General features: G+C 46.1%; 1 protein-coding gene across 1 annotated transcript in view; it reads left to right on the top strand.

Moving 5' to 3' along the window:
• The first annotated feature begins 15915 nt into the window (after positions 1–15915).
• Positions 15916–24585, top strand: part of STRC (stereocilin) — an 88169-nt gene continuing 79499 nt past the window's right edge. The window contains exons 1-2 of the mRNA XM_083180221.1: positions 15916–16344; positions 17019–17087. Of these exons, the coding sequence (XP_083036347.1) occupies positions 15916–16344; positions 17019–17087 (498 nt within the window). The remainder of the gene's footprint in view (positions 16345–17018; positions 17088–24585) is intronic.

Raw genomic sequence — 24585 nt, 5'->3', positions numbered from 1 at the left:
TAAGTTAATGGGTTCAATTGCCAATCAGTAGTTTGCTTTGTTAGATCTAGTGCAATTGAAAAATTGAAAGGCGCTACAAGATTCAGCGCCCACAAGATGTGCTGTAAATGACCCCCTTTTTTTAATTTATGATGCTAAAGGAACCACTCCAAGCTCATATTCCGAAAAAGGCATTTTTATTGTGGTGTGGTGGTGTTACCATACAGCATCCTGCAATGGGGCAAGCCCCTGATAATCTTCAAAGGCTGCAATTTTCTGCAGCAGCAGGATCTTGTCATGGATCTAGGAAACAACATGTGTGAGACTTTGACTATACCTGAGCAGAGGCGCGGAGTCTAATTTAGCCGGGGGTTTTCTGCCAGTGAGCCCTCCAAGCAGGATTTGGGCTTTTGCGGCACCCGGCACGCCGGTCGCTGCCCTCTTCCCAGGCTTCTCGTACAGGTGCTGGTTACATTGGAAGGAGCAGTAGTCAGATAAGGTTATAGCAGGTGCAGGTCACAAATATACCCAGGTCGGTAGCAAATAACAGATAGCTGGAAGTACACAAGGATTGAGCAGGTTCTTTGTCACAGGAATAGCCAGGTCAGTACCAGATATCAGGAAGCGTAGTGCAGACAAGGATTAAGCAGTTGCAGGTCGCAGGGATACCATGTCGGTAACAGTAAATCAGAAGGCTGGATACACACAGGAATAATGCTGGAATGGTGTGAGTACCTGAGACACAGGACACTGATTATACTGTGCAGCACTGGAAGACTTCAGGTAAGAGCTTGGAACCAAAAAGCAGGAAACAGAAGCTGAATTAGGACAACAATAGTACTGGTATAATATATGATCAGAGCCGGCCCTAGGCATAGGCAAGCTAGGCAAATGCCTAGGGCATTTGGAATGGTCAGGGGCGATGTCTTCCAAGCCTGGACTAGGGCCTATTCTGCTGACAGCAAGCAGAGGCAGTGCATGGCAGGATAGGAGCCGGAGTATGACAGCCAAGGAGTAACTGACATGTGGGAGCCAGGGTTAGAAGAGTATGCCTGGGCTGGATTGGATTGAGTGAGCCAATCCAATTGAGTGCGGGGAGAGTGGCTAATGCAGGCGCTCCTGTCCTTGAAGTGTGTCAGCATATCCGCCCCCTCCAAGTGGCTGTCCCGCACCCGAGTCTCCTCACCTCCGCATATGCTAATTACACAGGCGTGCTGCTGTCTGACCCCACATACACACACACACACACTCCTGCTCAGGCACCCGGCGGCGTTGTCCGTCTCTGTTGTCCTGCTCAGGCACCCAGTGACTTTGTCCATCCCCCCCCCCCCCATGTGGCGGTCTCTCATTCTCAGCCCCAATCCATCTGCCCGCCCCCATAAAGACACCAGGCGGGAGGTCTCGCATCCTGACCCCCGGCGACTGAGCTGACCTGAGCAGTACTGAAGATCTTTAGCAGAGGTCACAGCTATACAGTATGTAAACGAGGAGCCTGGTGAGTAAAGTGACTGGTGGACTTCTGACTTAAGTGCTAAAAATAGAGGTTCTAGAAGATGGTGTATTTTTATTAAATGGAATTTTTAGGGCTGTTGCCGCTCCCCCAGACTCCCATACTTACTCCAATGTGCTGCAGAGTGGGAGATTGTGGATTACATTTGGAAACCCCCCTCTAAAAATCCTGCGTTTGCTACTGATGTGGCTTGTCTATTACTGTAATACTCAAATCTTCTGTATTATGGGGATGTTTTTGATGTCTGTAAAGTGCCTTGAGTCCTGTTAGTAGAAAAAGTGCTATATAAATTAAATTATTATTAGTAGTAGTAGTAATTGTGTAATGATAAATAAGTCCCTTGTATCCTTGATAATATGAAACACACCAAGTGCACTGCAACAGCATATGAGCAACATATTACATGTAATAAAAGCATCATGCAGTAATATATACTGTTTATGTGCAATTTTATATGTGACGTGTAGTTTTAGTTGTGCCAAAAAACATCAAGGCATTACAAGCAGTCTCTCTGGCTGAGAGCAGGGGGAGGGGGAGCCAAAGCAAACAATATGAGCATTTCATTCTATATAACCATATGTGTCAGCGAAGGACTTATCACATGGTCATCATGAGAAGCTGAAGCTATTGACGTTTTTTTTTTTTATTAAAGACTCATTGTACGGTACTTAATAAAGCATTACATTTCAGAACTAGTAATTGAAGTTTATATCTCAGACCGTATCCGGTCAACAATGTCCAGGTTGACAGTAACGAAAGTTAGATGCATGCATTAGTTTTTAATTATTTTTTTGTATTAGACCGACTTGGTTCATACTTTACCATCCAACTGGTCATTGAGTTAGATTATAATAGTGTTATCTCTGCGGTGCATTCTTGATTGAAGAATTTCTGCTGTATTTTTGGTACTTGTTTCCTAGCAGGGCGCCCGTTGGGCTCGCCACACTTCGGGCTCGCTACGCTCGCCACACTATACAAAATCAACTCCACGCCGATGTGGATAGTGGGGGTATGAAAAGGTCGGAGGACGCGTACCGCTGCGCTCGCCACACTTCGGGTTCACGTTGATCGTGGCGTGGCATTAACAATGGGGGGGGGGGCATACAATGAAAAATGGGGTCTGAGAGGCATTTAACATTGGGACCAATGTAAAATCGGGTCTCAGGGACCATTTAACGTTCCAATGTAAAAAATCGGGTCGGTCGGGTCCATCGCATCGCATGCGATTGACCCGATTGCATACAATTAAAATCGGCGACGCCGTGCTAGGAAACACGGTACGTATTTTTTATGCCAGTCTGTGGAAGGGACACGGTCACTATGTCTACAAGCATTAGGTTGACACTCTGGGGGAAATTTACTAAAGAAAATTTGTAAAAAAATAGGTGTGTTTGTATCCAGAAATACACTTATTTTTGACATTTACTATCCCGAAAATACGTCAATTCGTAGTCGTATTGATGTGCTATACACCTATTTTTTACAAATTTCCTTTAGTAAATTTCCCCCTCTATATAAAGTGAACAACCCCATGTTGACCTTTTGGCTGGCGACCTTCTCATGTCAACCTAATGCTTGTGTTGACCTAATGACCTTTCGACCTAACACATGTCGATCTTCAGTGGTGTTGACCTTCCTACATGTCGACCTTCAGTCATGTTGACCTAGTGGTGTCGACTTAATGCTTGTTGACCTAGTTGCTGTCTATCCAATAATCCATAGCCTGTGGAAGAACCTTTTCAATAAATACATGTCGTCATCATTTCTTTCTGCTTCACAGAACACTAGACTTTACTATATTATATTACTCTGGTTGAGACATTACTTATGCTGCTTTCCCACTGCAGACCAGTTTAAAGTACTGGTAATCTTAAATGGTATTTAAAACGGTATTAGCATTCCCACTGCAGCAGATTACTGTTTTAAATACCATTTAAGTACCATTCCCATTGCAGTGAACCGTGTAAAATGTAGAGTGCCTAACCCCCCCAGTGTAAAGAGTGCCTAATCCCCCCCCCCCTAGTGTAAAGAGCAGGGCCGGCGCCACCACTAGGCAAGGTTAGGCATTTGCCTAGGGCGCCGGCCACTGGAGGGCGGTAGGCAGCAGCAGGAGGAAGCTGCTACGCAACGCACGTCGCTACCGCAGAGAAGAGAGGAGGAACAAGAAGGCGAAGGCAGCGGCTGCAGAGACTCCACACCCACACAGCAACAACAACTGCAGCTTGCTTGTGAGTATAATTCGAATCGGACCCCTGTCCCCCCCGTCCCCGTCCCCCGGCGGAGCCCGCCCGTGTACATGGCTGCCGGCCTGCCGCCAGCGTTGACAGACAGTAGTCAGTCAGTCGCCCGGACGGTCATCAGGCCTACTAAGTACAGCAGCCAGCGGGAAACTTCGGCGGCGGGCGGCAGCAGCCCCTGCCCCCGCTGGCAAGACAGCGTGAATCCACTGCCCCCCCCCCCCCCGCCGCCCGCCCCCTCCCCCCTCCTACCCACCCAGCTTTTTTTTTTACAAGGTGTCGCTTCCTCCCTCTATAGGGGGGGGGGGGGGGGGGGTCCATCTCCTATTATAGGAGATGGACCCCCCCCCCATAAAGGGAGGAAGTGACACCTTGTAAAAAAAAAAGCTGGGTGGATAGGAGGGGGCGGGCGGCGGCTGCGGCTCCTCCACCCGGGCTGCCGGAGATTTGCAGGCCTGCTGTGTCGGTGTCTAAGCGCACTGTTACTGTCACCATCCTATAGGAGTCCTATAGGATGGTGGCACTCAGTAATTTTTTTTTACAAGGTGGTGTAAAAAAAGATGGCAAAGAAAGAACAAATTAATGGCTACACCTTAACCCCACAAACCTCCACCCTGCACTTGGAGCACATGTGATCCATATCACTTAACCGGTGCTGCACTAATCCCAGCCTCACCAGAAGCCTGGTCTCCCTATCCACTGTACACTACAGAGCTGGCACCAGCAATCCATCATGCTGCATTTGCCTACCCAGCTGCTGCTGCAGCAAACCTTTAGGTTTGTGTTTGGTTTTTGGCTGCTCTATCTCAGCCAATCAATAGCCAGGCAATCATTTGACACTTTATTTTAAAGTTGTAATTGCCGCTGCTGCCCACCCGCTGCGGTGCTGCGGACACTGATCACCGCTGCCTGCCCGCTGCACACAGTGACAGCACGCTGATGATCCCTGCTGCGGCTGCACTGCTTCACAGGTACTTAGGGTGCCCCCTTCACTCATTAAAGAGCAGCTGCCCGCCCGCTGCAGGAGGTCGGACGTGATCGTACATGCTGTACGTCCGACCTCCTGATCCGGTCCGATGTGCACGGGACCGCGCATGGGATTGGATCAAATGTCAAACATATGCGATTTTGGTCCGATTTCACGCGATTTATCGGACCAATTGCCGAAATTGCGTGGAATTGGTCCAAAATCGCATAGCGTATGGGGGCCTTAAATGAAGCAACATAATCATGGCCCTTATTCTGATCGGTGCGGCTGGATCCGAATATGCGGCCAGGACCGTGCGTGCGAAACCCCGCCTTCCATACGGATCGCCAACTCCGTCCGTACGCGTTAAGAAGCTGGCCGAACGGACCGCACGTGTATTTTTCATGGAATACGCCTCCTCCATCTCAGGGAACCTCCCCCATCATTTGATGGTCGCAAACCATCGAATGCAGGACCGAGTGGTCCACCAGCTCCCGCAACTTCAGACCACACGGACATTTTTCCGTGCAAAAGCAGGGATCTGGGCAGGCAGCTGACATCCGGCGATGTCATATGTCCGCCCCCTACACGTGCGTCATGGCCGCATTACCATACGTACGCCCAGCATTTGCATGGGAACGCCCATGAAACGCGGGACGTATGCATATGGTAATGAGCCCAAATAGCCCTTCACGCCCCTCTCCACCCAATGTTCGGAGTGTTCACATTTCATGCGGGATTTGACCGTACGCCCCGCTTGCACATGCGCAGAGACGCCTCTGCACATGCGCAGACACAAAACATCGGCGGCACGAACGCACGCGGATATTACCGCACCAACCAGAATAAGGGCCCATGTGACTTCTGAAACTGTTCAAACGCAATGTGGCCCAGCCATGTTCTGATTCTGTAGTACAAGGATCTTCATCCTTAATGCATGTTTTTTTTCTGGCATGAATTTACTGTTGCAGTGTGTTTAATCTATTTGTACCAGTTTCAGCAGGCCTGTCTTGAGACCTGTTGGTTTTTTTCCCCCAGCTTCTAATGTGCTGCTCATTCCACCACCTCAAATGCAGTTTGCAAGTCTATGAACAGAAATGTTACCTATTCTGTTCCTACGTTTTCATTGGAGAGTCTGTTCTTGCCAAATAATGCAACCTTATGGGAAAACAGAGTAATAGTACCAGTATTTTTGTAACTTGTTTAATAAGGAAATATTTATGCATCCCGCCACCCGCTGGAGATTTACAAGGAAGCATTTCTCTGAGTCTGAGTGTGCCGCCTGTGGGACTGTCCTGCTGCCTATACTTAATAAATAATCACTGTCTGTAGTAGGCAGGTGTGTGCCCACTGCACTGCACAGTACAGTATAATAATGCACCCACCCTGCACATAGAAATTAATGGACAGCCAGTGATTGGCTGAGAGCTCTCTGACTGAGAGAGCTCTCAGCCAATTACTGACTGTCCATACATTTCCTCAGCCTAGCCGTCACCTTCCCCACCGCAGCCTAATGTTAACTTCTCCTGCCACAGATTTTTTGCTTCTACTGTGCGGCATAATGTGATTTTTGGCTCCTACTGTGTGCCATAATGTGATTTTTGGCTCCTACTGTGTGCCATAATGTGATTTTTGGCCCCTACTGTGTGATGTAATGTGATTTTTGGCCCCTACTGTGTGATGTATTGTGATTTTTGGCCCCTACTGTGTGATGTAATGTGATTTTTGGCCCCTACTGTGTGATGTAATGTGATTTTTGGTCCCTACTGTGTGATGTAATGTGATGTTTGGCCCCTACTGTGCGGCTTAATGTGATGTTTGGTTCATACTGTGTGGCTTAATGTGATATTTAGCCCCTACTTTGCGTCGTAATGTGATTTTTGTCTCCTGTGGGACTTAATGTGATTTTTAGCTCCTACTCTCCGGACACAGACAGCCTGTTCGGTAACATGTGCATATGCAGCACCAGCACTGCGCATTCAGGGACTGGCTATATAATGCAGTGGCACGCAGTCACTCAGCCAATGCTGCTTTCGGGTGGCATGGATGAGTGATGCAGCTGCTTTCCTCCTCACATGCTGCTCAACTCCATGCTGAAGTTGCTGCTGCGACAAGTCTATTTACCTGCAGTGTGACATGTAGTGTAAGGGGCATTACAATATGCAACGTATAGTGTGGCGTAATGTGTAAGAGGCATTATGGGGGCTGGGGCGCCTGTAACTAATTTGGCTAATTCGTGTATGTATAATAATGTATTAAGAAGCATAGAGTAACCTTGAAAAAGGCTGAAACTGCCAAAACGCATTGGTTTAAACACCAAATAACACACACACTTTAACCCGGCTTCCTACTAACAGCACAAGAAGCAAGACCCCGCTGGAGAAAAAAGAGTCTTGGTCAGACGTTACAGCTGGAAGCAGAGTGACCGGCAAAATCAGCGTAGACCCGCTCTACAGTACCCGGCAAGTGAGAGACGCTGCAAAGAGTGGTCAGCACACGAAGGCGAGCTCCAGACCGGACGTCAGACCGCAGTGAGGGACTACAAAATGTGAGTGTTAACCAGACAGCCTACAAACACTATATATAATATATTTTCTCCTACTATAAAAAGTGCTTGCATAAGGGCTGTTTCACACAGTACGGTTCCTGCCGCACGGTGAAATCCCGTACGGCCAGGGAGCCGTGCCGCACTCAGCAGTTGTGAATGGACACTATTGTGTCCATTCACACGGGACGGCCACGGCCCGGCCGCACGGCTGCAGCCGGATCCCCCCACTGGAAGGGACGGCTGCCGGGCTGTGGCCATCCCTGCCATTATAAAATTCTGAGTGCGGCGCGGCTCCCTGACCGTACGGGATTTCACCGTGCGGCAGGAACCGTACTGTGTGAAACAGCCCTCAGCCTTTTACAGCACAAAATATTTTAAAAAAAAATTAACAACTTAACAAGGGACATTAGTGAAATGTTTGGCTGAACAGGAAAGTCTTGAGTCTATTTTTGAATGTTTCCAGAGGGGAAGCATCTCGCACTGTGCGAGGAAGTGAGTTCCATAGAGTTGTAGCCACAGCGCTGAAAGCTTGACCCCCCCCCCCCCCAGATGAATTCAGGGAAGTTCTGGGTACTGTTAGTAATTCTTCATCAACCGATCACAGTAATTGAGTGGGACAATAATGGATCAGAAGCTGCTGCAGGTACCTTGGGCCCTGGTCATGTTGAGCTTTGCAAGTCAGTAATTTAATCTTGGAAATTATTCGCCATGTTATAGGCAGCCAGTGAAGGGAGTGCAGAATGGGTGTTATGTGGCTGATTGGTTAATAGCCTGGCAGCTGTATTTTGTACCAACTGCAAGCGGTGCTATTCTTTTGCTGGGAGACCGAGGTAGAGGGCATTGCATTGGTCACGGCGCGATGATACAAATGCATGTATGACTTTAGGCAGATCTTCTGAGGGAATTAAGTGCTTGATTCTGGCTATATTCCTTAGATGATATAATAAGGATTTAATTGTGGCTGATTACTGATGTGGTATAGATTGAGAAAAGCAGAGGAAGTAAGAATGAGCCTTGCAGTATTCCAACTGATGGAGGTAGGGATGGGAACAGGAGGTGGAATCAGAGACACAAACACTGAAATAGCGATTTAATAGGTAAGATGAGAACAAAGAAAGAGCTCATGTTTTGATGATTTCTTTATGACCGAAAATATATCACTTTAATAGTCACTTTCCCATTTGTATGCTGTATTTTTTAAACTGGTTAGGTATACTATAAAATTTAGTTTTTTAGGTATATCTTTATGAAAACATTACAGCAAAAAGGATTTTCTTTTTCAGTGGAATTTCTACCATGGCAGATAAAAAAAAATTATCTGGAGCACAGTTTCGAAAAAGGAGGGCTGAAAAGGAAAAGGAACAAGCCAAGCAAGAAGGATCTTTTCTTAACCCCTTCACGACATTTGACGTATATATACGTCATGGTCGGGAAGTACTTCCCGACACATGACGTATATATACGTCATGACTTCTAACTGTCACTGCGTCTAGAGACGCAGTGACAGTTAGGTGATGTCTGCTGTCCCTGACAGCAGACATCCCCCCTCGCCGCCCAGGGGGGGCAGGGGTGCCCCCCCCCGGTCGGCGATCGCTGTGATTGGCTGTTCAAATCTGAACAGCCATTCACAGCGTTTCCTGTGTTACCGGCGGCTAAGCCGCTCGGTAACACAGGGATCGGTGGTGATCGGTGCTGTCAAGTACAGCACCGATCACCTCCGATGTGCAGCCCCCCCTCCAACCCGCCAGGCACTCACCCGGCAGCAGCAGCAGCTCCCCCGGCTCCCCCGGAGCGTCTGAAGCGCACGCAGCGCTGACCTCCTCCCCCCTCCCCCCCGCAGCAGCAGCAGCAGCATCAAGCTGCAGAAAAAGTAAAAAAAATAAATATATGCACTGAAAAACTATATATATATATATATATATATATATATATAGATATATATATATACACACACATATATATATATATATATATATATATATGTGTGTGTATATATATATATATATATATATATATACACACACATATATATATATATGTGTGTGTGTGTGTGTGTGTGTGTGTGTGTATATACCGCACCGATCGCCAGCCCCCCCCCCCTCCCACCCGGCAGCCCCCCTCCCTCCCACCCACCCGGCTGCCGCAGCACCAGCACCCCTCCCACCCCCCCGCCAGCCGCAGCGCCAGCCCCCCTCCCAAAGCTGGTGACTAAAATGGGGTCACTTGTGGGGGGGTTCCACTGTATTGGTGCTTCGGGGGTCTTGCTAATGCGACATAGCACCCACCATTCATTCCACCACCAAAAATCACTCCTTCCCTTCTGAGTCCTGCCATGCACCCAACTGGTATTTTTGGTCACACGTGAGGCATTGCCGTACTCGGGAGAAATTGGGGCACAGATTTTGGGGTGCTTTGTCTCCTTCATTCCTTGTGAAAATAAAAAATTTTGAGCCAGAACTGCATTTTTCTGTAAAAAATTACATTTTTTTACACAAAAATGCAGATCTGGCTCAAAATTTTTCATTTTCACAAGGAATGAAGGAGACAAAGCACCCCAAAATCTGTGCCCCAATTTCTCCCGAGTACGGCAATGCCTCATGTGTGACCAAAAAATACCAGTTGGGTGCATGGCAGGACTCAGAAGGGAAGGAGTGATTTTTGGATTTTGCAGCACAGATTCTGGTTGAATGACCCCCGAAACACCCATACAGTGGAACCCCCCCACAAGTGACCCCATTTTGCAAACTACACCCTTCAGGGAATTCATCAAGGGGTATAGTGTACATTTCAAACCCCCCGGGGTTTCACCAATTTTGATACAACTGAGCTGTGAAAATGAAAAATTAATTTTTTTTCATTTTCACTGCCCAGTTGTACCACAATTGGTGAAACCCCTGGGGGTTTGAAATGTACACTATACCCCTAGATGAATTCCCTGAGGGGTGTAGTTTGCAAAATGGGGTCACTTGTGGGGGGGGGTTCCTAACTTTTAGCATCTTATGCTGCCTAGAAACCTACATTGTGCCTAAAAAATAATCTCATAAAAAGGAGGCTCCAAAATCAAGTAGGTGCTCCTTCTATTATGAAGCCTGTGGTTTGGTCACCGTGCACACTAGGGCCACATATAGGATATTTATGAAAACCAAAGAATTGGGGGAATCAATTTTTAGTCACATTTCTCTAGTAAAATCTACTGTGTTCCTTAGAAAAATGTATTAAAATTGCAAATCTGCAAAAAAAATGAAATTTTGAAATTTCACCTACACTTTCTTTTAATTCCTGTGAAACACCTAAAGGGTTAACAAACTTCCAAAATGCTGTTTTGAATACTGTGAGGGGTGCAGTTTTTGAAATGGCATCATTTATGGGGGTGTCTCACATACAAGTCACTCAAAGTCACATCATAACTGACCTGGTCCCTAAAAAAATCAGAGTTTGAAATTTTCTTGAAAATTTGAGAATTTGCTATTCATATTTTAAGCCTCCTAGTGTCCAAAAAAATGAAAATGAGGTTGAAATAATGATGGCAACATAAAGTAGACATATGGTCTATGTTAGTTATTCACTATTTTGAGTGGTAAGATTATTTGTCTCACAAGCAGAAAATTTAACATTTTGCAAATCGCAAAATTTTCCATTTTTTTACGACATTTTGGTATTTTTCACAAAAAAACACAGACTGTATCGACGAAAATTTACCACTAACTTGAAGTACAATGTGTCACGAGAAAACAATCTCAAAATCACTGGGATAAGTAAAAGCAAAAAAAAGTTATCCCCACTTAAGTGATACATGCCAGATTTGAAAAAAAGGGCTCTGTCAGGAAGGCAAAAACTGGCTCTGTCATGAAGGGGTTAAGTATCTTCGACCAAAACACCAGGATGATGACGGTAGCCCTACTTCAGAAGTTCAACCTGAGACTCAAACTGAGCCAACTGTCATGTCTACAGTCTCAGAGACTGACATAGTATATGAACATACTGTAGATGTTGACGTGGAACCATATGAAGTCCAGCTGACTCAAGAGGTGTCAGAATATGAAAGTAGCTGCAGCTTCAACTATAGTGACCCTGCTACTTGGATAAACTGTGATGATAATATGCGTCAAATTTTGGTAGAACATGGACCAGAACAAGTTCAGCAGTTTGAATTTCCTAAAGATGCCAATCAGAGAAGATTTTTAACAAATTATTACAAAAGAAGACTTCCTAATGGAGACATAATGCACACTCAGTGGCTACAATATTCTATATCAAATAACTCTGTATTTTGCTTTTGTTGCAAGTTATTTGGTAATTACACAAACAACCCACTATCATCTCTCGCTGACAAAGGTTCAAAAGATTGGAAGAATATCACTGCAATTCTGTCTCAACATGAGAGAAGTAATGCACATTTGGAAAATTCTCAAAACTGGAAGGAGCTTGAAATACGACTGAGAAACAACAAAACCATTGATGGAGAAAATATGCGCATTATCAAAGAAAAAGAAAACTACTGGCAGCAAATTCTTATACGACTGATTGCTTTAGTGCGAGTTCTCGGTATGCAAAATCTGGCCTTTCGTGGAACAAATGAAACATTGCACACAGCGGGAAATGAGAACTTCCTGAAATTTATTGAATACCTTGCTTTGTTCGACCCCTTAATGAGGGAACATGTTCGCAAAATAAAAGATAGAGACCCATGTACACTACCTTGGGAAAGATATACAGAATGAATTAATTCAGCTTTTAGCCAAGACCATCAAAGAAGAAATTATTCAATCTGCCCAAGTTGCCAAGTACTTTTCAATAATTGTTGATTGTACACCTGATGTAAGCCACGTTGAACAAATGACCATGATCCTTCGCTTTGTGAACATAGCTTCATTACCTGATGATCATGAACCTGTGTGCATAAAAGAACATTTCGTAGGATTTCTGCCACTAAAGGAAACTAGTGGTGCTGGTATGACAGAAATGATCCTTCACCAGTTAGAAGAGATGTCATTACCTGTTGGAAATTTACGTGGCCAAGGCTACGATAATGGAAGCAATATGAAAGGGAAGGAAAATGGTGTGCAACGAAGAATTATGGATGTTAACCCAAGAGCTTATTTGTTCCTTGCAGTTCACATTCTTTAAATTTAGTTGTGAATGATGCTGCTAAGTGTTGTTTGGCAGCCACAGCCTTCTGATTTAGTACAATATGTGTATGTGTACTTCTCCGCATCCCCACGTCGATGGGAAGTTCTAATGCGCTATGTGCCTAGTCTAACAGTTAAGCCATTGAGTGACACAAGATGGGAAAGTCGAATTGATGCTTTGAAACCTCTACGCTTTCAGCTTGGTGAGATTTATGATGCCCTAATTGAAATGGCAACACCACGAGAATACAGGCAGAAGGTCTTTCAAAAGCCATTTCGGTTTTTCCGTTTATGGTTTCTCTAGTGGTTTGGCATTGTATACTGTTTGAGGTCAATATGACTAGCAAACAGCTTCAGACAAAGGAATATGACCTACACAATGCCATTAAACAATTGAATGAAACAAAGAAATTTCTTGTAGACTGCAGGAGTGATGAAGGGTTTGGAAAAGCACTGGACGAGGCTGGCGAACTTGCTGAAGCATTCGAGGTACCAGCGCAGTTTGATGCAGAACCTGTTCGCATTAGTACAAAGAGGAAACAGTTCATCTATGAAGCAGAGGAGGATGCAGAGGATGCACCTATCCGAAGCCCAAAGGAAAAATTCAAAGTAGAGTTTTATTTTGCTGTGCTTGATACAGCTATACAATCAGTTGAAGAAAGATTCACACAGATAAATCAAATCAGTTCTGTGTTTGGCTTCCTTTATAATGTTCATAGTTTACAGAATAGAACAACGATGGAAATTATGGAAGATTGTTGCAAGTTAGAGCAAGCTTTACAACATGGGGACTCCAAAGACATTGATGCATCTGATTTATGTAGTGAATTGCAAAGTATTGCAAGACGAGTTCCAGAGTTTACACCTCCACAAGGTGTATTAAACTTTTTGTGTAAAAGTGAGCTGACAGATATTGTCCCAAACACATTTATCGCTCTTCGCATCCTTCTGACCCTCCCTGTGTCTGTGGCCAGTGGTGAGAGAAGCTTTTCAAAGCTGAAGTTGATTAAAACATATATTCGATCTTCCATGATGCAAGAAAGACTTGTTGGTCTCTCTCTTTTGTCAATAGAACATGAGATTGGTCTAAAAGCGGATCTCGAAGAGCTTGTCTCTAAATTTGCTAAATTGAATGCACGGAAAGTAAAAATCTAATTTATGGCTGCGTTTTTTTTTTCAGTACACTTCCAGTACAAAGTGTTAATGTTATTGCTGCTGTTATACTGTTTTTTTATTTGTTGCACTTCTTCCAGTACATTGTTAATGTTATTGCTGCTACTATTATAGTATTGTTTATTGTTGCACTTCTTCCAGTACATTTCCTGTACATTGTTAATGTTATTGCTGCTACTATTATAGTATTATTTATTGTTGCACTTCTTCCAGTACATTTCCTGTACATTGTTAATGTTATTGCTGCTACTATTATAGTATTATTTATTATTGCACTTCTTCCAGTACATTTCCTGTAAAATGTGCCAGTTATTGATGTTACTGTTACATGGTATTTATTGTTGCTATAATTTATGTTGTTAATCTAAAAATATAGCTAATAAAAATGTTAAAAGTCAATTGTGTATGTGAGAAGTTGGTAGGGTGGCGGGGGGGGGGGGGGCGGTATCCTGTAGGTTTGCCTAGAGATGCCTTGCACCGGCCCTGGTAAACAGCGCCTAACCCCCCGTACCTGCCCTGTGCCCCCACCTCCCCTTGTACTTACCTGCATGGGGATGCAGGGCAGTGGGGAGGCAGCGGGGGTCCATGCAGGGTCCATGCGGGGTACAGGCAGTCCCAGTGCCTGATGAGAACTAGTAGTTCTCACTTTGCGCATATGTAATGAGTGCACGTGCATACTAATGAGCTGCTCATTACATATGTGCATATGTAATGAGCGGCTCTTTATTATGCACGTGCACTCATTACACATGCACAAAGTGAGAACTACTAAGTCTCATCAGGCACTGGGACTGCCTGGAGGCTAAATAACATTTAGAGGCATTCCCACTGCCTCTTAAACGTTATTTAACTTTAAACGGTATTTCAACTCTGGCACTTTCCCACTGCAGCCTTAAAACGGTAAATTGCGCTGCAGTGGGAAAGGGGCATTACCTACATATTAGCACCATACCACTATTGTCTTGTGTTTGTGTGTAAATATATATATATATATATATATATATATATATATATATATATATATATAGTCAAAATAACTCACAACAGCGGCACTCAGCAGGAACTTTTCAACAAGTGTATTCAAAACCAAAAACCAACGTTTCGGGGCCCGTGGTGCCCCTTTGTCAAGGTGTGGGTAACAATAACAATCATAACAGGTCTTACCTATATAGCAGGTGAAACATAGAGAAACGAGGATCAGCTGCACGATGGCGCCGCGTCCTACGCCGGCGGAAATGGTCATGGACGGAAGTGTAGAAGGCAGGAAGCCGGGGTGGAACGCAACCATCCGGGTTGCTTGATACGCAAGCTGCCGGGGTTATCTGGGTGATGCAGTGGCCATCGTGCAGCTGATCCTCGTTTCTCTATGTTTTACCTGCTATATAGGTAAGACCTGTTATGATTGTTATTGTTACCCACACCTTGACAAAGGGGCACCACGGGCCCCGAAACGTTGGTTTTTGGTTTTGAATACACTTGTTGAAAAGTTCCTGCTGAGTGCCGCTGTTGTGAGTTATTTTGACTATTCACTGAACCCGGAAGGCACCCAGGCAGTTGTACCCCGTTGGGTGAGTGCCAGGCCGCCAAACTACTTTATATATATATATATATATATATATATATATAAAACTGTGATAGGACTCAGTAAATTTAGCGTGAGTAATATCCTTATGGAAAACCTTAACATGCATAAAGTGACTCAGACTTATAGCAATTCCTTTTCTTGCCTCCTCCAAGTTGCCTCTTCAAGGTAGAGTAGGGGTAGCCAACTCCAGTCCTTGAGAGCTACCAACAGTTAAGGTGACATTCTATGGAATGCGAGAAAAGCGCATATATTTATCGCACTCCACATCGCCGCACTTCGCACTTTCTGAATTCGCATTTTTTGGTCATAATTCGCATATTTAATGGGATGCGCATTAGAGGGTAAAATGTGCGATGTAGTGCGAATTGTGGTGAATTGAAGCGAAATTATGTCACTAAAAAGTGCGATTTCTTCCGCCGGTCATGTGCGCATTTTAGACCAAACGGAGTGCGATTTTCAAGACTGTCTCCACATGACAAATAACACCCTAACCTATTGGCCCACCTAGGTCCCCTCCATTATGCATCACACCCCCTATATAAAGGGGCACTGGCGCAATTTGACTCTTTGATAGGAAGTAAGGAGCATGGAGAGGAGCAGTGTCAGTGTGAGCAGAGGAAGAGGTGTTGGTGGCAGAGTCATGAGTGGCAGAGGGAGCAGTGGAAGAGGGAGCAGAGGAAGAGGGAGCAGTGTCAGCAGGCAGCCAAGAGGAGCCAGTGGGAGAGGCAGCAGAGGACTGGTGAGGGCGTCCTCCATTACAGGGAGTGGCAGCAGTGTGCCAGACAGCATGGCCACAGCAAGGCCTGCCCCACAACAGGCCCTGGCAGACCAGCACCAGCAGGAGGAGGTGGATGATCCGCAGCTATCCACATCTGATACCCAGGACCTTTCCCATACCCCACAGCAGCTGCAGGAGGCCCACATGTCGGAGGTGGAGGAATATGTTGAGGAGGAGGAGGAGGACACTGGCATGGGTGAGGAGTATGAAATGGGAGGTGAAGATTTTGCAGAGGAGGAGGCTGAAGTTGACCGTACGCAAAGTGGAAGAAAGATCCGCTTCAGTTATGAAGAAAATGTAGCCCTTGCCAGGGCCATCATACCAGTCTATGACCGCTTGCTGGGGAAAACCCACCACCGGACCACTCCCCACCGTAAAAGGTCTATATGGATGGAGATAACCCAGGCGGTCAACGCGATAAGTCACCGCAAGCGGCTGGTGAGAAACGTAAAAAAAACGTTTCAACGACATAAAGCGCCAGCTGAAAAGAAAAATGGCACTTGAGTTGGAGGAGGCCACCCAGACTGGTGGAGGAGTGGCAACCCCTATTTCATACACTTCCTATGAGATCAAATTGCAAAGAATTATACCCCCTGAGGTCCTACCAGGCAGCCACATTGCAGATACGGATGTGCCTCCTACGCCACCCAGAGCTGGTAAGTTTAATTTCTGTAATATGTTGTATTGTTATACTAAGTAAAGTGCTGCAGTGGAACTACATAGGCCAGCCAGTATTGGAAATTGAAATTGTCTACTCATACTTTCAAATAGGTCAGAATGCTGGGCCTTGTAGTTCCACAACTGCACATACTATTCCACACTGTAACATTCTGTAAAGCTGCTTATCATGTATGTGCCCAAACTGGTGTACTGGTGCTAGTGCTGACATGCCTACATACCACAGATTTTACTCTAGTTGCCATGTGCAAAACAGTGTTTTATTTATTGCATCAAACTACAGGTGCAAAACATATAACCAAAAATGTGTCAAGTAAATGATGTTGTCCTTCACCAAAGGTAGTTTTCTCCATTCTGGAAAATTGTAGCCATAATTTTTGCATAACTTTCATCATTGCAAGGTAGATAATGCCTTGCCATGTTTTCTTTAACAGAATGTCCTTCCCGAGGTGCAACAGCATCACATACAAGAAGGCCAGTTGGACCCGAAACTGTTGAAGCAGGTAACTAAAAAACAAATTCCCATTACACATAAAGTACACACACCCATGTCACATCCACAATCTCTCACATTACATTCATCTGCTGATGCAACATTACATTGTACATGATTGTAATGTGACCTACACATGACAATAAATCCTCATGTGAAGGCTACATGTATTTTCAGGGTACATATGTTAGTAAATAGTACCCCTAGTGATGTGCAACCAGCATCTCAATCACTTTCAAATATAGTACTGCTGAGAGACTGGCCTATATATGCATCAGGACTTACATCTTCATCTGTATCCACAGGTAATGTTGAAGGTGGACCACAAGCCACAGAATCCGTGGATATTATGCCGGAGGACATCCACATCATTCTGGAACCCTTGGACACGTTTGCGGCTGAGGAGGAAACACAGTCCTCATCACCGAGAGATGCACCACCAAGTGGCGTGGCTCCCAACCCACCCCCACCCACAAATACACCCCCTCCTTGGCACATTTCAAGGACAAGCAACTGGAATTTATGGCCTCCCAAAGCCTGGAAATATCGAACATCTAGGGGTACATGCGTGACACCTTTCTGCAATTACGCAAAATGGCTAGACATGTGCGGGTTGGTGTAGGCACTTAGGTGGCATAGCAAATAACATAGACACCCGTCTTTCAGAAATTGCTGCGGCTTTAAGGGAGCAGAACAGCCATATTGGCACTCTAGCACAAAGTTTAGTAGCCCTTACCCATGCCAGTACTATGCAGAGCAATGCGTTGATGGCAGGGCCGGTGCAAGGCACCGGAGCGCCCCAGGCGAGTCGGGGTGGGGGCGCCCCCGTGCGGGGGGGGGTGGTACCTGTGTAAAAAACTTGCGTCCCCGGCGTCCCTGCTGAGTACTGGTGCGTGCAGGGGTGTCCGTGCCGCCGGGGGAACCTGCGGCGCTGTTATTGTGTATAAGCTGGCCGCGGCCGGCGGAGTCCCTACAGTGAATGGAAAATAACTAGCACTTCTGGCGCCGCCGCGTGCATAGCGCTAGTTATTTTCTGCACGCACCAGCACTGCAGGGACGCCGGGGACGCAAGTTTTTTACACAGGTACCACCCCCCACCCCCCCCCCCCCGCACCGGGGCGCCCCCACACCGACTCGCCTGGGGCGCTCCGGTGCCTTGCACCGGCCCTGCCATCAACGCATTGCTCTGCACAGTACTGGCATGGGTTAGGGCTACTAAACTTTGTGCAAGAGTGTCAATATGGCTGTTCTGCTCCCTTAAAGCCGCAGCAATTTCTGAAAGACGGGTGTCTATGTTATTTGCTATGCGCACCTAAGTGCCTACACCAACCCGCACATGTCTAGCCATTTTGCGTAATTGCAGAAAGGTGTCACGCATGTACCCCTAGATGTTCGATATTTCCAGGCTTTGGGAGGCCATAAATTCCAGTTGATTGTCCTTGACGCAAGTTTTTTACACAGGTACCACAGTTCGCTAACCCTCCATGCTGGGGGTGAGGGGCGAACTGCCGCCCTCCAGGTGCCCTGGTTGATGGCCATGCAGGCCCAAATACAACAAATGGAGACCTCACGTGTCCTAGGTGCTCCTACTTCTACACTGAGTAGTGTGTCTAGCACACCAGTAAGTGGCTCGCCCACTTCCCAACCCCGTCTGAGTGTTAGGACCCGGGGTGGCCTGGGGGCAGGGTCAAAAGGTGGCAGTGGGCATACTGATGCTGGGCGAAAATAGTATATTTACAGTACTTCATTGTTGTTAGGATTTACTATGCTAGTAATGTTGTTACATTTCACCACATTCCCATTGTTTATGTGTGGACATTATATAATGTAGTAAAAATATATTTACTACATAACATTTTGTCTGTGTATAATCTCCTATATATTTGGCTACATTGGCTACATCTGTCACTCAAAGTGGGTGTCTGTGTCTATAACGCTCTGTTCCTGGACTTTCCTCTTAATGTGTGATTGCCTTCATCTGTGCTGAACACCTTTCTGAGAAATTAACCTGTTTAAAACAGGTGATGGCAATCATACATTAAGGGGAAGTCTAGAAACAGACCATTGTGTCCCTCCTGGAGAGGGTCATGTTGGGAGGTATGTGACAGAGAACCAGCCCAGTGAGCCCACAGACAGTGCCAGACACCCACTGCCTTCCCATGTTGCCCAGCACTGCTACTCCACAGCCACCAGGTGAGCGCCCCCCTCCCGCGATTTGCGGCAAAACCTCCCCCCCGCGCGCCCCTCCCGCGATTTGCGGCAAAAATACCCGCTCCCCCGCGACCCCCCCTACCGCGATTCGCAGCAAAAACACCCCCGCGACCCCCCTCCCGCGATTCGCTGCAAAAAGAACCCCCCCACGACCCCTCCCGCAATTCGCGGCATAACCACCACCCCGCGACCCCCCCCTCCCGCGAATCGCTGTAAACCCTCCCCCCTGACCCCCCCCCCCCGATTCGCAGAAAAAACACCCCCCCCCGCGACCTCCCTCCCGCGATTCGCGGCAAAAAGGACCCCCCGCGACCCCCCCTTGCACGATTGGCGGCACCCCCCCTGCGACCCCCCTCCCGCGATTCGCGGCACACCCCCCCGCAATTCGCAGCAGCCCCAGGATTAAATGGCACATGCAAGACACTGACATGGCTATGGTCAACAATGAAAAAGGTTGACATGAGTTTTTGAAGATTTATTTTTAATTTTTTTAATTTTTTCATATTCATTGTAATGTGTCGACATGGACTCCAATGAAGTGGCACACTTATGTCAACATTTACATGTGTTGACCTTTCTGTGTTGATTTTTTTTTGTGGCGATTCGCGTCACACCCCCGCAACCCCCCCCTCCCGCAATTCGCGGCACCCCCGTGACCCCCCACCTCCCGCAAATCGCGGCAACCCCCCACCGGAACCCCTGTGAACCCCGCCCTCCCGCGATTCGCGGCACCCACCCCCGCGACCCCCCCTCCCGCAATTCGCGGCACCCCCCCGTGATTCGCGGCAGCTCCAGAATTAAATTGCACATGGAAAACACTGACATGGCTATGGTCGACAATGAAAAAGGTTGACATGAGTTTTTGAATTTTTTTTGTCATTTTTTGAATATTTTCATATTCATTCTCATGTGTCGACATGGACACCAATGAAGTGCCACACTTATGTCAACATTTACATGTGTTGACCTTTCTGTGTTGATTTTTTTCTTGTGGCGATTCGCGTCACACCCCCCGCAACCCCCCCTCCGGCGATTCGCGGCACCCCGGCATCCCCCCGCGACCCCCCCCCCTCCCGCAATTCGCGGCAACCCCCCACCGGAACCCCCATGAACCCCGCTCTCCCGCGATTCGCGGCAGCCCCAGGATTAAATGGCACATGCAAAACACTGGCACGGCTATGGTCGACAATGAAAAAGGTTGACATGAGTTTTTGAAGATTTATTTCATTTTTTGAATGTTTTCATATTCATTGTCATGTGTCAACATGGACACCAATGAAGTGGCACAGTTATGTCAACATTTACATGTATTGACCTTTCTGTGTTGATTTTTTTCTTGTGGCGATTCGCGTCACACCCCCCGCAAACCCCCCTCCCGCGATTCGCGGCACCCCCCGTGACCCCCCACCTCCCGCAATTTGCGGCAACCCCCCACCGGAACCCCTGTGAACCCCGCCCTCCCGCGATTCGCGGCACCCAACCCCGCGACCCCCCCCCCCCGCAATTCGCGGCACCCCCCGTGATTCGCGGCAGCTCCAGAATTAAATTGCACATGGAAAACACTGACATGGCTATGGTCGACAATGAAAAAGGTTGACATGAGTTTTTGAAGTTTTTTTTTTCATTTTTTGAATGTTTTCATATTCATTCTCATGTGTCAACATGGACACCAATGAAGTGCCACACTTATGTCAACATTTACATGTGTTGACCTTTCTGTGTTGATTTTTTCTTGTGGCGATTCGCGTCACACCCCCCCACCCCCCCCGCAACCCCCACTCCCGCTATTCACGGCACCCCACCCCGTGACCCCCCCTCCCGTGATTCACGGCACATCCCCCGCGACCCCCCCTACCATGATTCGCCGCAACCCCCGCCCCCGTAACCCATCTCCCGCGATTTGCGGCAACCCACCCCGCGACCCCCCTCCCGCGATTCTCTGCAATCCCTCCCCTCCCGCGATTCGCAGCATCCACCCCCCCACAACCCCCCCTCCTGCAATTCGCGGCACCCCCCGCGACCCCCCCTCCTGCAATTCGCGGCACCCTCCGCGACCCCCCCTCCCGCGATTCGCGGACACCTAAGTTGCAATACAGGGCATCTTTCATACAATTCTAACCATATTTCTCATATACAAACGTTCACAAATTAAGGGGGCGCAGCCCCTTACGACGGTGTGAAGAGCGCCCGTAGGGCGCGATGAATCACCTAGTTATTGTAATATTTGTTGTGTAAACTAACCTATAGCATAACGGTCGATGGCCATGGTATTGGTGTTAAATAGTTTTCATGCAAATCTGGGCCCACAAAAGTTGTGGAACAACATATTCCAGCAAGCTCTGGCACTCATGTTTACATTAAGGTGTCCTTAATGCAGTTTGGGTATATATAGGGGTGGCCCAGAGAGAAATGGAGGCCACCTGTGTTGAAATGAACTATTTGTGCACTTGTCCAAAGTGAGATTTGGGCCAAATCGCCCAACAGAACCTGGTCTGAAAAAATGTCCATTATTAGACACCTTAAAAGTGCGAATTGCGAAATCCCATTCCATTAAATAAGCGATTTGTATAGTTTTCTATTGGAAAACATCTGGATGTGATAAAAGTGCGAATTTTTCCCACACTTTCAGTACGCATGACGTCTCGCAAAAAATATGCGATTTAGGGACATTTTCGCATCATATTAAATATGCGAATTCAAGGAAAAATGCGATTTAGCCGTTTTTTGGAGAAAAATTCGCACAAAAAAAAAATCGCATTCCATAGAATGTCACCCATAACGTTTTCCAGGTCTCCTCACAGAATTGCAAGTGAAGTAATTAGCTCCACCTGTGGATCTTTTAAAATGTGTCAGTCAGTAATTAGTGCACCTGTGCCCCTGCCAGGTGACATAAAAAACGTGAACTGTTGGTAGCTCTTGAGGACTGGAGTTGGCTACCACTGATGTAGAGATATGCTAAACAGGTAGCATGGATCATGGGTAAGGAAAATTATATATGTGATTGAGTGGTCTACAAGCACAAGCTCAAATAAAATACAAAGCTACAAATAAATACATTACTGGCAGATTACTGGAGGAATATTCTACCAAACCCTGACTTTTTTGCATAAAACATGTACTGTGCTATTTTTTTTCGGAGTTACTTATTTAAGATTATTATAATCAGATTAATACACACGCAACACAGTGTGGCTAGTATTTTAATTATATATTTTTTTCATAATGTTACATATAGATATTTTGCAAGCTTTTAGTAACTAATAAATGTTAAGTTTTATAATCAATCGTCATCTTTACAGTTATTAGTGACCTCATGTCATTAAAAAGAACAGATAGTCTGTGAGTGCCTCCATATGGGAATACTAGTTCTGTTTTTGTGAATTTATGGTACGGGGCATTACTGTAAGGAGGACAAAATGACAGATAATGTAAGGGGCATAAAGTTGTGGTGCATAAGGTCTAAAGGGCATTACGGTGTGGTTCAGAAGATGTAAGGGGCATAACGTTGTGTGGTATTATCTGTAAGGGGCATTACGGCATGTGGCATAATGTTTAAGGGGCATTATGTCGAAAAAGGTCGACAAAGGCAAAAAATTAAAATGTGGGCATTAGTTTTTCCAAAAAATGTTTGTGTCGATATTGACATCTGGATCCCCAATTAGTGAACCACATCCCATTGCATGGCAAATTATCTCCAGGCCTGGTGCCTCAATCAGTTACCATTGTGCTCGGTACACCGGAATCCACGTGAATGGTAAAGTATAGAAACAAATCCCCCAAAAATTATGTCGACTTTTTTGTGTGTCAATCTAGCCATGTCGACCTTTTGTTTGTGTTGACCGTTTGACCATGTGAACCATAAGTACATCGAACATATGGTGTTGACCTATTGGCTGTCGACCGAGACATTGGGTGGGACTCAGACCTGATCGAATGGCTAAGAAATTCACAGGCGGGTGATTATCCATTGACTGCGCATGTGTATGGTCCGTAGTACACATGCATGAGACCATCCTGTGATAAAATCCTGCTACTTCTTTTGATTATTGGCTGTTTGCAAGGTGATTGACATAAAGCCGGCATTTGTGTGTGATAACCACCCTTTTCTGGGAGTGTCAGGGAAAACAAATGTGTTCCCAGGCGTTTCCGGAGAAGTCGTGTTATGTCAGCTCCCGCCCTGATCAGCCTGTTTCTATCGCACACACCGAGTAAGTCCTGGGCTATGTACAGACCGCACACACTGGAAATATCATTAGATGGTGAGTGGCTTTCACTCTGGCAGGGGGAAGCCTATACCTGATCGTTGGACTCCGAAAATTAGCAGCTGTGCCTTCAGGACTGAATCAGATCCATGTTCTGTCAGCCGTCTGGATACCCAACCATGATTTTCTAAATGTTGCAATGTACAGTAAAGTACAGTATTTGCAGTTTCCACTTTCTGCCACAAGAGGGCATTGTTACAATAAGTTTACAGAAACCACTTGTTCCCTTTTATGGTTTCTGCTCTATCAAACCTCAGGGAGCAAACTTTTTATTAGAATATTTTTTAATATATAATTGAAACAATTTCACCAATGTATTTTATAAAGTACAATTTACAAAAAAAAATCATATATTTTTGAGTAGAGCTACAGTATAATAGTGATGTGGGTAAAATCATCACTCAATCTCCATGGTGACACATCTCATAGACCAGCCAGCACAACTTGAAAGTAAACAAATTAAAAATAAGGCCAATAGGTTTCACATGGGGCTCTGTTATTCAGAAAAGCAAATGGAGCCTGGCCACTGAGCAGAGCCTGCATCCTGGTCTATCAATAATGCAGACGGTCCTTTTGTATTGTGTGAATGAGCCTGGACGCTGCTGGTCATGGCAGAAGGCCGAGAGTGCAAAGTCTCCAGTTACATGCTGGGACAGGGCTGTGACAGGGCTGTGGTGTCAGGTGAAAGACTGAAATGATCCAATTTACCATTAAATAGAGACATTATTTGTGGTGAGCTGAAACTTGTAATGCGCTTACATACTCAGCCTCCTCTAATGCACAATAACTGTTTATGACTTTATGTTTAGCACTATGACTGAAATGCTTTGATTTTGCAGTTATCTGTGTTTTGTTTTTTTGAATTGTTTGTAGAAAAAGTTTATTTTATAGATTTACTATGGATAGGACAGGTAACAACATACATACATACATACATACATACATACCCCTCCTGTGTCACCCCTGTATGTCTTCCCATCCTCTTTAGAATGTAAGCTCTCACCAGCAGGGACCTCTCTACCTCATGTGCTTATC

This window comes from Crinia signifera, chromosome 4 (assembly GCF_055691185.1).
Source record: "Crinia signifera chromosome 4, ASM5569118v1, whole genome shotgun sequence".
NCBI lineage: Eukaryota > Metazoa > Chordata > Amphibia > Anura > Myobatrachidae > Crinia > Crinia signifera.
This window is presented reverse-complemented; position numbering and strand designations above follow the sequence as displayed.